Source organism: Halyomorpha halys, unplaced genomic scaffold (assembly GCF_000696795.3).
Source record: "Halyomorpha halys isolate HHAL.00 unplaced genomic scaffold, Hhal_1.1 Scaffold505.1, whole genome shotgun sequence".
Lineage (NCBI taxonomy): Eukaryota > Metazoa > Arthropoda > Insecta > Hemiptera > Pentatomidae > Halyomorpha > Halyomorpha halys.
In genome coordinates this window covers 215,240-227,610 of record NW_027114634.1, presented here as the reverse complement: position 1 = coordinate 227,610, position 12,371 = coordinate 215,240, and the positions used below count along the sequence as shown (strand labels likewise).

The 12,371-nt window shown below is 28.7% G+C and overlaps 1 protein-coding gene and 1 long non-coding RNA gene across 2 annotated transcripts in view; one reads left to right on the top strand and one right to left on the bottom strand.

Moving 5' to 3' along the window:
- Nucleotides 1–2,892, top strand: part of LOC106683685 (uncharacterized) — a 10,682-nt gene extending 7,790 nt beyond the window's left edge. Inside the window, exons 2-3 of the long non-coding RNA XR_010844625.1 lie at nt 1,550–1,683; nt 2,756–2,892. This is a non-coding gene — a long non-coding RNA (uncharacterized lncRNA). The remainder of the gene's footprint in view (nt 1–1,549; nt 1,684–2,755) is intronic.
- Nucleotides 1–12,371, bottom strand: part of Phlpp (PH domain leucine-rich repeat protein phosphatase) — a 131,286-nt gene that overhangs the window by 1,050 nt on the left and 117,865 nt on the right. Inside the window, exons 13-22 of the mRNA XM_014425309.3 lie at nt 11,609–11,771; nt 10,642–10,772; nt 10,393–10,527; nt 9,684–9,875; nt 9,200–9,374; nt 7,483–7,598; nt 7,200–7,377; nt 2,748–2,867; nt 738–859; nt 295–426 (exon numbers count right to left, since the gene is read on the bottom strand). Of these exons, the coding sequence (XP_014280795.1) occupies nt 295–426; nt 738–859; nt 2,748–2,867; nt 7,200–7,377; nt 7,483–7,598; nt 9,200–9,374; nt 9,684–9,875; nt 10,393–10,527; nt 10,642–10,772; nt 11,609–11,771 (1,464 nt within the window). The remainder of the gene's footprint in view (nt 1–294; nt 427–737; nt 860–2,747; nt 2,868–7,199; nt 7,378–7,482; nt 7,599–9,199; nt 9,375–9,683; nt 9,876–10,392; nt 10,528–10,641; nt 10,773–11,608; nt 11,772–12,371) is intronic.

Here is a 12,371-nt window from a genome sequence, read left to right as displayed (position 1 = left end):
TTAGTAATGAATATAAATAAAATATGAACTTGATTTAGTAATGAATATAAATAAAATATGAACTTGATTTAGTAATGAATATAAATAAAATATGAACTTGAAGGGTCTAGAAAAGTTAAAATAAAAAATGGTAATGGAAAAATATATTCCATATGTATATGTAGAGAAGATAACTGCTTGATTTACAGTAAGGTATGTGAATTCAAGTTGACCAAATTCTAATATGTAAGACTTCAATTTTTGGTGTGATAATAAAAAATTTACTATAAGGGAATAATAATTATATAAACCTACTTCCGTTGATGAGAAGACATCCCTGCCTTTGAGATACTACCTAACTCTTTGTCAAAAAGTAGTTGGGTATTCTGTTCCAACATATATTCCCAACATCGGAACTGCTCTTCAGACATTTGACCTCCTCCTGATCTGTACAATTAAGAATTTTTATTCATTAAAATAAATAGAAATAGTAAGTACAATGCTGAGGTATATGTATTTGAACAGATACTTAATTGGATGTTAGCATAAATAATTTACTCTGTACAATATGTTTTTGTATATTGCCATGCCACAATTTTTAAATCATAGTAACTAAATAAACAAAATTATGGAAATAAATAAAATTAAGTCAGTACTGTAGGTCTAACTCTATATTAATTAGTATAACAGTATTGTTTATAAGTTAGAATGCAGATCAAACATGTATTCTAAAAAAATACATTACATATTTCATATACCTTTCAGAGGGTGATTCCTCACAATCACCAGAATGGCTACCATCATGAATTCGGGATGTAATTTTTCTTGTACCATTTTCACGCATTAAAACTGGTTCAAATCGGTGTTCCTCAGGTTCTTTCTTGAAGCCAAACATGAAATGATCACAAATAAAACTATATTATTATAATAATTGTATAGCCGTAATTAAAATATATATGTTTACATGAATATCACAATTTTAACAACTTTTTTTACTAAGAAATAATTAAAGCAACCTAAATCATTTCACATTTTTATACAAATTATATTATACATGACTACATTTGCTAGTGATATTTGGTAGATACAATTTTTTTTATAAAACAAATATAGGCATAACTGGGATTTTTTTAAAATAACTAAATGAAATAAATAATGTGTTAAAATAGTACTTTAAAATTTATTTTGCACCTCCAGTAAAATGTTTTTCATTGTAAGTACAACTTTCTGTTTCATAATGAATAAAGCAAATACTGTGATTCTAAAGTCCAGTCTGGCCATGTCTGCTTTTTAATTTATGTATCACATCAATTTAATCATATCAAATACAAAAATTTTAAAAATACATTGCTGCTATGCTTAAATTTTTTGAACAAAAAGAACAAAAAATTTAATTTTGTATTTGATGTATTCTATAGATTGTACCTAAGACTGCGGTTACTTCTTGACAATCCTACTAACTTAGGCTTAGTTTATAGAGGGACCACAGTAGTAAAAGAAACCAAACCCCTGTATTGGGTAATATCTTTGGATCATATCATTTTCGGATTAAACTAAATTTTTTTTTCAGATGTGTCGCTATTCAAACAAAGCATCAATATATCTAACCAGGATCTATTTTCCCTGAACAATTTCGCTTTACCAAAAGTCGGTTGGAACTTTTATTAATTGCTACATCATTGGCTATAGCTGATATCCCTTGTGGTATGGAAATAATTGTAAACCAATATATAACATAATGGTGTGGATTTTATTAACATGAATGGTCAGTGAAGAAACCACAGCAATAAATAAAACTAATTTTTTATTATGTGGCAACATTTTGCTCTAATTTAAATAGAAGATCTTCAACAGGTGAACAGGCATAGAGATAGGCAACTAGCGTGTATTTATTATAAACAGATATTTTTGTTCATTTTTTGGAGGCTAGATCTCTTGAAAATAACCAAAATACACAATTAACACTTCGTATGCCTACTACACAAATCTGTGAATCATGCGTCTAGTGCAAGGTGTCTACTACACCGATCCGTGATCACGCACATCTACATACTAATGTGTCAGTCAATTCGTGTGATAGGTATAAATGGGCAAATATACCACAAAAAAAATTACAAAAAATGAATTTAATTGGTAATAAATACTCTTATTACTACTGGAAACAAGAAAAAAAAAATCTCACATTATTTTTTAAGGCAGTGAACGGGTTAAAACAGAAATCATGTCTGGAAAAATGAATCAGCATATACATTACCTACTACTAAAATGTATTTGTAAGCAATAGAAAAAAAAATGAAAGAAGATTTAAAACAGATACAAACACAAATAAACATGCGGCATTCCATCCAAGGTCGGTAGCTATTCCCTTGTCCACTGCTTTAAAAAATTGAGATTCAGAGTATAAAAAAGTGATTCTAGCTCCATTTATCTCACACACTGTTCTCTGAAATCCCTGGAAGCCACATGTAAAATTGGGAAATTTTAGAAGATGGTTCACTTGTTCAAAATTCTAGCCTAGCAAATGAACCTTTTTATTTAAAATCATCCATAGTATACATAGTAGCAGGAGGAATAATAGTAGACTTGAAAAATCTCTGGACCTATCACCTCGATGAATGTCTACAAATTACAAACAGCACACAATTACACCAATGGAACTTCATTTAGTTACAATAATAGAATTTGATGTTTTTTGGAACTGTGTTTTCTTCACTGACCAACTTCTTATTTTCAAATAAATATTGAAACAAAAAAAGTTAAAAGCATACTTTTTCAGATATGTAGTGAAGAAAATTTTCCCCGGAACTTGCCTTGCCATAGCTTGCTTGATCACTTTGTCCACTTGGAGACGATCTGTCAACATGGCACCAGCATCCATCGGCCTTCTCCTACAATTGTATATTTAATATCATTCAAATGATTGTATTTTTGTTTCATTATTCTAAGAAACAAAACTCAATAACATTGATTAGGACATTATTACTTCAAATTTTAGTTTCATTTAATGTTTGCCATTAATATTTCTCTATTATGCGTGTATTATATTCAAAGAAGTAATAATAAATGAGATTGACATATTATAAACAAAGATTGTCTTTACCTAGATCAAATTGAATATATATATTTTGGAGATATTTTTGTATTTATGGAGATGAAGGAAATATTTACAATGTAAATTGTTGCTATAAACAAAATATGGCCATTGGTATAGAAATAAAAATGAGAATAAAAAAATTATTATTTTAAATTAGATCATTATTATATTAGATGTTACGAGTTTATTAGATGGAGGGTCATTATTATATTTTGTCATAATAAAATGTTTTTGGATGAATAAGAATTAAAAGGTGTAAGATTTGAATTATTTACAGTTTATAGATAATTTCCTCACTAAATTGAATTATTTTATGTGTAAATTTGCATTTGGATGCATTTTATAAATAAATGGCATGTTTAAATCCACTTAAACACTAAATAGCTTCTGATTTTAAATGTTAATATAATTTTTTGTAATATTTGAATTCAAAGATTGATCAATATCACGACTTGAGGAAGTACACTATTTATCTCAAATTAAAATATTTGAAGACAGCATTGTTTATGTGAATTACAAATGCATTTAACATTTAAATATTCCTTTGTACAACCAAACAGAAATTTGGAAGGATTAGATATACAGTTTAAACATAACCACAAATATATTAATTTGTATCAATGTTTATATGTATATGTGATTCATTACATATATAAATATATACATAATACTATTTCCTGCCGCATCAAGACATTGCCTCCATTTCCTTCTGTCTTGTGCAAGAGTCTGCCAAGCTCTCTTTTCCAGAAATGTCTGTGCATCATCATCAACCTACCTTAGTCATGGTTTTGTTTTTTATATTACCACCTTCCTGGTCATTTCTGACTAATAGGGGGAAGTGAGTGGGTTTATCTTGAGCTAACCAACCTATTTTAGCCATGGTGGGAGGGTCAAATTTTTTTTCCATCCACCACAAAATAAATATCAATCTTCTGAGACCAGATTTGAACCAGCGCTGCTGCAGTTCTGAGGCTGCTAAGACCGATGCCTCAACTCCCTTAGTCACAAGCGATCCATCCTTTAGCCATAGCTGTCCTCTCTTTGTTTTTGTTTCTACATCCACCAAAAAAATTTCTTAAACAGTGAGATACCATCCATTCTTGTGGCATACTGCAATCTTGAGCCTCTTATCTATTGTATCACATCTGGTTCCCAGTAGATTTGGTGCAACTCTGCATTGTGCCTTAGCTTAAACTTGTCACCATTCTTTACAGGGCCTAACATTCCTTTATAGATTTTTCTCTCAAATATTAATAAACTATTAGTATCCATGATTAGATTCATGTCTCTGAGGCATAAGTTAGTACTGGTCCAATAAATGTTTTATATAGAGTGATTATTGAGTTTCTCAACAACAAATGGCTTCTTAGTGTTTTTGCTAGACCAAAATAACACCCATTTGCTGTAATGATTCCTCTCTGAACCTCTGGAGTGGTCTTATTATCTGAACACACCGGAGACCCAGGATAATGAAACTATTAATACCTTGAAAAATGTAAACTCTAAATAAAACAGTGAGTGGTACTGGCTACAGAGGGCTGGCAAGTGTGAGAAATATTTGGTCTTTAGGTGGTTGATTCACGGACACCACAGAGGGGTACATAAAAAGGGCTCAAGTTGGGATTTGAATGGGAAGAGTAAAGATGTCAATGACAATATGGATAAATAACATTCTAGTTTATACATACTAAATTACTATTTAAATAGTACCTTCCAAAGGTAGGAACAATCCAGTTGTTTGTTGAAGGCTAAAAAAAGTTAAATAAATCAGTAAAAATAATTAATATATTTTATTATTCTCATATATTCTTACTTTGTTTTAAATACCAATTTTGTCAATGAGATTTTTAAATTTTTTATGTTCAAAATCCTTTTAATTTTTTTGAGTAACTTTTCAGTCACTATATGAGACTAATAATTAAGTATTAAGCTATGGAGGTATCTAGATAACATAGTTTTTCTAACCATTTATTTATTCTGTTATCCTCAGTTAAACAGTCCTAAATAAATTCTGATCATTTTGAAAACAATGAAGTCTCCTTTCTTTAAACATCAAAGTTTTTTTTTCACTTTAATTTCAAATATTTGAGAAATAATTATACTCAGTAATTAACAGATAGACTTTTAAAATTAATACAGCAGATGGAAAGACATAATAGCCTTTAGATATTTAAAAATGAAAAAAAAAAAAAAATGCTATTCCATAGATAGGAAAATTTAACTAAGGGATCAATATTAATGTTGATCTTAATTCTGTGATATTGATGAATTCATAAAAAATAAATAAATAAATAAATAAACAAAAAAATTATTTTGTAAATTAGCAGACAAAAAAAGATTCTAGTACTCAATAAAACTAATGTATCCAACAAAACTGCAAAGCAAACTTTCAATTATGTAAGTTAAGATCATTTATTTATGTTTCTAAACAACAATTTAAAGTTCCACATTATTCCTCAAATATTCTAATTTGGTTCATTTCTGTTGTGGAATTTAGCCAGAGTTTTTATAAACAAAGACAAAGGCCATGTATTTCTGTCAATAAACATCATGCCGGACTGTCCTCAGAACAAAGAAACATACCTGTTTCTTCCCAGCAGTGTTAAAGTATTGCCATCTACTGTTTTATTTACAAACCACATAATAAAACCTATTTTCTACAACAATTTCTTAGATTTTTGGATTTGAAAATGAAAGTCTAAAATAGAGAGAGAAAAAAGAAAGGACTAATAACTATAAATTAATGGTAGCGAATTATTGACAGTAGCACTTACACAGTTTAGTCACAAATAAAATTTAGTTATTCATAATAAGAATGAGAAATTAGTGGTAATGGGGTAGCAATCAACAAGTCCTGTGTAGAAAATATACTTATCTAATAAGCTGAGTCATAAATGACTTCTGTTATCTCATCAGACATTTATTTTTCTTTACTTTAATATTAAAATTGTGTTAATTTATTATGTATTCACCACTCTTATGAATGGAATGAACGAAATGTCTACAGCCTGACTGACTTTGTAATTGAAGGTTTTTTGATTCAAAAGTTTTAAAAGAGACAGAAAAGACATTATATATTGTTAAAAGACAGTTGGTGCAAAGTGTGGTACAACAGACCATACAAGCTTTTGTGTAAAAGAATGATGATGAGATTGATGAGTGAGTGCGGGATGCTTTCCGAGAAGTTTCACTCTCACTCTTTGTTGCTACTAAATGTATGCACAAACAGTAATTGTTAAATTTGATTTTAACAACTTTGGATGAATTATACCTTAAAAATCCCTTGTTACACCTCATAAAATCTGTTTTCCATGGAAGTTTGCTCTAGGATCAGATAGATTGTGGACGATTTTGTCATGTTCATTATTAACCTATTTAAAAAAAAAAAAAAACATGATTTGAATTTATAAAAGCAAACTTGTGATGGTGACATGCTCTATTCTGTTCTCTGAGATAGCAAGGCACTCCTGTTCCTAATTTATTGAAGTGACAGCAAACAGTTTATTATGATCTATTCAACTTTTATGATATATCTCTAATTGATTAAATTAGATTTTGCTCCAATATTAATTTACATTTTTTTAATCAAAATTGGAAGGAAGTCCTGGTTCATCTTTCAATGCTGTACCTCCAGAATGGATTTGGCAAACTAATTCTAACTGCTGACCAGTTGTCTATTCCTCTTCTTACCCACTGTATATTTTTTCAATTTTCAACATATTCTTTAGCACTGCTACCTTATTTAAATTCTGAAAGTATCACATGATGAGTATGAATTTTTCACTCTCTATTTCAGAGGTTAGCAACAACATTTTAATTAATCTGGTATCATACGAAACAGTCGTCTGTATACTGACTGAACTATTATCTGTTTACTGAAAGCTAAAACTCATTTGTCCTGGTAAATGATAGTGGGTAGATAGGAATAATAAATTCCACTTAACTGCATTGGAAATTATTTCTGAATCGACCCAATAGGCTACTTAGTAACAAAGACAAAGTTTGTTTGATTTATAAAATGAGTAATGAAAAACACTATCAAATCAGTAGGAAAGCAAAATAATACCTTTTTCTCATTAATTTTAACACAATTAGGAAAATTATCTAATAATTTCTTGAGCCTCACCTGTAGTCTGTATGCTGCATTTATTGATGACTGTTGTAACGAAACCACAATAACTGATAGGTTGTCCTCACAACCATAACTTTGAGCTAGGTCTTGTAAGCGCTTGGCAGCTAGTCCTGGTACTGTTACATGTCGAACTTCTGAAGCTGCTTCTTCAGCTGACACCACTTCCCACAACCTTTTAAAAATTTAATTATAATTTAATTGTATAAACTATGAACAAATAATTACTTGTGGAAATTGCAATTTTTTAATTCATTGTAATTTAAGATGGAAGGCTCACCTTTTATTGGCCATAATAAGAAATCTGTCATCATCTCTGAGAGTAAGCTCAGTTACATGAGGGTCTGGTATAACAAGGGGATACATAGAACTGTTACCAATTTGGATTCTCACCATCTGAATAAAATTTATAAATCAAATCAAAGGAAATGTTAAAATGAATTAAAAATTAATTCAGTTTCGTATGTTTACAATAATAAACATAATTTGAGTCTTGTTCCTTATATTAGTAAATGAATGAGCTGATTTATTATTAATGATCTGCTTGGAAGTATCCTTATTCTTCATAATTAATATGTTTTTTACATTTATGATCAGCTCAAGAACCATTTTGATAAGAATAATACACAATAATTCAGTACTAATAATTATACCTTTTTAATAAAGGTAGTTATAAAGTAAAATTAGCTCCCCCACCTGCCCGACTCACTGAATTCTGGTGATAGTCAAATTATTAAATATGCAGGATATGACTGGTCTTATCAAAAACAGTTTGTAAATTTAGTTTAACAATTTAAATTTTTCATCAGTGTATTTTATTTTATAGTATGACATTTTAATTTCATTACTGTATAATTTTAGCTTTTCTCTTTATTATAAAATTATATATGTGTTTGTTTAGTTATATAAGAGTTAGGCATTCAGTTCTTTTCAAATTCAAAATATTTCAAAGAAATAAAAAATGTTATTATTTTTTTATAATTATAATGTGTGCGTGAGTGAGTAATTTCAGTTTATACTGACTGTCAAAAATTATGCTATTTTTTTCTTATTTATATAAATAATTTAATAATCAATTAAAGATTGTTTGTTTGATTTACTATCCATATTTAATTTATTTCATTAATTAATTAAGTAAGTTAATTGTTCATAAGATTAGTTTGAATTTTTGTTTACAATGTACTAGATTTAATATTAATTGGCAGTTGAATGTACATTTGAAGGTATAATAAGGTAAAATAAAAAAAATCACAAAATTGAAATTAGTTGTAAACCTTAGTGACAATAGAATAGAAAATTACTTAATAGAATAGTGGAGATAGTAGAAAATCATATAGGTACATCAAAGTATATAAATGTGTAAAATTAACTTTCTATTATAACTTTTTCAATTTAATTATGTTATAAATTTCTGAGAATAAACTAACTGATAGTTTATTCTTTATTTAAAACAAATTTGATCCTTTTTTTCTCTCAACTTTATTCTTTACAACTTTTCCAACGTTTCTGTTTTAAGTTACAAATGTGAAAGAAGGAAGGAAGAAAAATGTTTTATAAAAGGTTTAAATTTAGGAAAAAATTATTTAGAAAAGGTTATATGGGACAAAGGCAATTAACCTGCAATTTTAAGATTTGAAAGAGGAAATGACATTAATATGAAGGTATCCTTGAGAATGGCCTGAGGGTCGAAACGTTGGAAAAGTTGTAAAGAATAAAGTTGAGAGAAAAAAAAGGGTCAAATTTGTTTTAAATAAAGAATAAACTAAACAACTCTCAAACAAGAATATATAAAATAATTAATCTAACTGATAGTTTTATAAGCGAGAAATATGTTTTTTCAAATTAAATTTTAGAGTGATTTCTTAAAATTTTTATAATCAATTGTAGACTAATAGATTTAACAAACAAATCCATCATATATTAATTTGATAAACTAACTATTATGTTTAGATTTAGTACTTGTTACATTAATACAGTTTGTTTCAATCATAATATACCTGAGTAGGGACATGAGCTAAGGTAAGTGAAGATGATGCCCGGGCAAGTACTGCTTTAGCTTCTCCAACGGTAGCAACACGAAGAGTTCTTTTCCTAATACCACTTCCACGTTCACTACACATATGACAAACTAGTGCGCAGCAGCCCAATCTTTGACCCCTCTCCTTCAATTCCCTTTAATAAATTAAGAAAAAATATCAAAATGATCTTAATTAACAGACATTAATGTTTATAATAACAAACAAAAAATATAAAGTAAGAAAAATATAATAGCTCATCATAGAAATGTAAACTATTCAAAAATATAAAATACTGATAATAATCTTGTTGTCGACAAATGTAATAAATAAATATGTAAATAATTAAAAATAAAAAAATTATATATTGAATGATATTGTTAAATTAAATATCCTATTTATTTTAAATTTCTTAATTACTTAGTTACATAATAGCATAATAAAATAAAAATATTAAACAATATACCTATGTGCAGCAAGCAAAGTATATTTCATATACTCAGTAGCTGTTTCTTTAACAGTTCGCTCTTCTAAAAGAATCCTAGGAATAGATGAAGCCAAAATTTTTGGAAGTTCTGAATCTGTTCCAGAATCAAACAGTCCTAGGAGTGCTTCACTGCCACAAAAGCCAGTTAATCTCAACTGAGCTACACATAGCCTAGAAAAATGAAGTAGAACATATAGATTATGATTATAACTCAGTGCCTGCATTATTAAAAAGATTTGAAACCGAAACAAACTTAAATAAATCTGCAATATTCAACAACAGAAAGCTTGAAATTTGAAACAATTTGCTCTAAAATTCTAGTGTATACAAGATATACACAAGAATTTTAGTGAAGTAATTGCAGCATATTGTAGAAAAAGAGCTAAAATAGGAGAAAACTACCCCTCTTACTGCTTTAAGACCTGGTCGTCAGAACCGCATATTCTCCCTCTGAATGTTGTGGAAAAAGCATAGGATGGTGAAACAATTATTCATTGGTTAAGGATACAAAACATTTCTTTTTGTCTCCTATCAGGACTTGAACTTATAGTGTTACACACAAAATAAATACAATAGTATATTTGTGCGTTAGAATTAAACTTAAAAAATAGTTTAACATACTGTCTACATTTTGAAAATTTATTTTTTTTATATAGGTACAATCCTTGAAAAAAGAAGTTATTTATACCTTTCTCTGTTTCCAGGTGTTTCTGAAAATCCAATAGTCCACTGAGTAGGATTTGAATTATTCTCTTCTGGTTCCGTAGGGAGGGTTGCTCTGCCTTTACCTGAAGTGTCTACCAAGCTGACATTTCTTTGAGATCTTTAATAGTAATAGCAACAATTAATAGATGTTTAAAGTTAATCATATTTTTTATAATCAATATAAAAATTTCTTCATTCATTAAGAAGATGCAGTATTAATAGAACTACTCACCTGTAATCATTAAATTGTCGGGGATCAACCTGCAACCTTGTATTGCCAGATATATCAAGGAATTGTAATTGCTTTGATATTAAAGAGGAAAGATTAACTTTTTCTAAATTGTTGTGTGATAAATCTAGGACCTAAAATCAAGAAACAAATATTTTAAAATTGTTATTTAATAATGAAATGAAAAATAGTTTATTATTCTGGGACTATGTCCCTTTAGAATAATTACAAAGGCAATTTTAATTTTATAATAACATTTATTGGCCATAAAACAGTGTGGCCACACTTAATTATAACTTATATACAGAGAGAAAAAATAGATTAATTAAAAAACTAACTGACTAAGTAAAAACAAAAAAAAAGTTAATTACAAAATATCTGTATGATTATAATAATGGGCCAGATTGGTAAAGCAAAAGGTAGTGAAATGTAAGGGATTTAATCGAGGAAATGGTTGGTACACGATGTATGTTAGAGGGAATGGAGTTCCAGAGATATGCAGCTCAGGTAAAAAACGATTTATCAAACGCAACAGTTCGGTGAGGTGAAGGGTAGATTTAGTATGGGATTGGGCAGAGAATTTGAATTGCAGTTTTTCTAGGACATAGGAGGGGCTTTGAGTACTAATTGCGCAATAAATAAAATGATTATGATGTGCAATAAAATAATGATTATTTTAATATACAACATACTATAATAATTAAAAAGTATATACTAATCATAAAATGCTAATACTAATAAAAGATAAATAAATAATAATAGTTAAACAAAGTGTAGAAACAACAGTGTATCAAATAAAATAAATAAACCATTGTACAGTCAGTGATTTCATGTACTATGTATAAATAACTGAGTTCATTACTATTCACAGATATATCTCCATATTAATAATATTCAAAGTTGTTAGGTTGCCTAATTCAATAATCTATAACAACTTATAGATTTCACTTTAGTAGTATTAATTTCTTACTTTCAATGAAGATGATGTAACAAGAGTTGGTGTCTCTTGAAGCAAATTGCAATGTAGACGCAAAACTCTTAGATGCTTCCAAGCTTCAAGGCCAGCAGGTAGAGAGTCCAGCCGATTTCCTGACACAACTAATTCTTCCATTTCACACCAGGAATTAATACAACTGTTCATAACAAAGAAATAGGCATTACAAAAAAATATAATACTAATAATAACATGTATTGAAATATTAGTTTATTGTTAATTATCGAGTACATCACTTCTTCAATTAAATTTTGGGAGAAATAAATTACATTATTTTCAACATAAAAATATATAGTTAATTGAACACAAAGAACAGTAGGCATGAGGATCTGATAGCTAAGTGCTCTGGGAGTGTACCAGAGCATTTGGTACGTTTATACTAATTGGTAACGTTTATACTGTTACCTTTTTGTATTAGAAAAAAAAATGTAGGCATGGATTTTATATGTAAGGCTATTTCCTAATGGGAGAAAAAGAGGGTTGGATCCTGAAATGAACTTAGAAAAGATCAAAGATATGTGTTTGCATGTATATGATATAATATTATAATATATTGCTTAGTGTCCTGATTAAAAATTCTAAATTCAATTTTGACACAGCTGCTATGAACCATAGTCATCACCATTTGACCTATTCTTCTCTGGTCAGGACATTGGCTCTGAGAATGAGGAATATGAGGCAATTGGAGCTACTTGCCAGCTTTGGTCTCTCCATTATCCAGGTTCGATTTTGTCTTTCT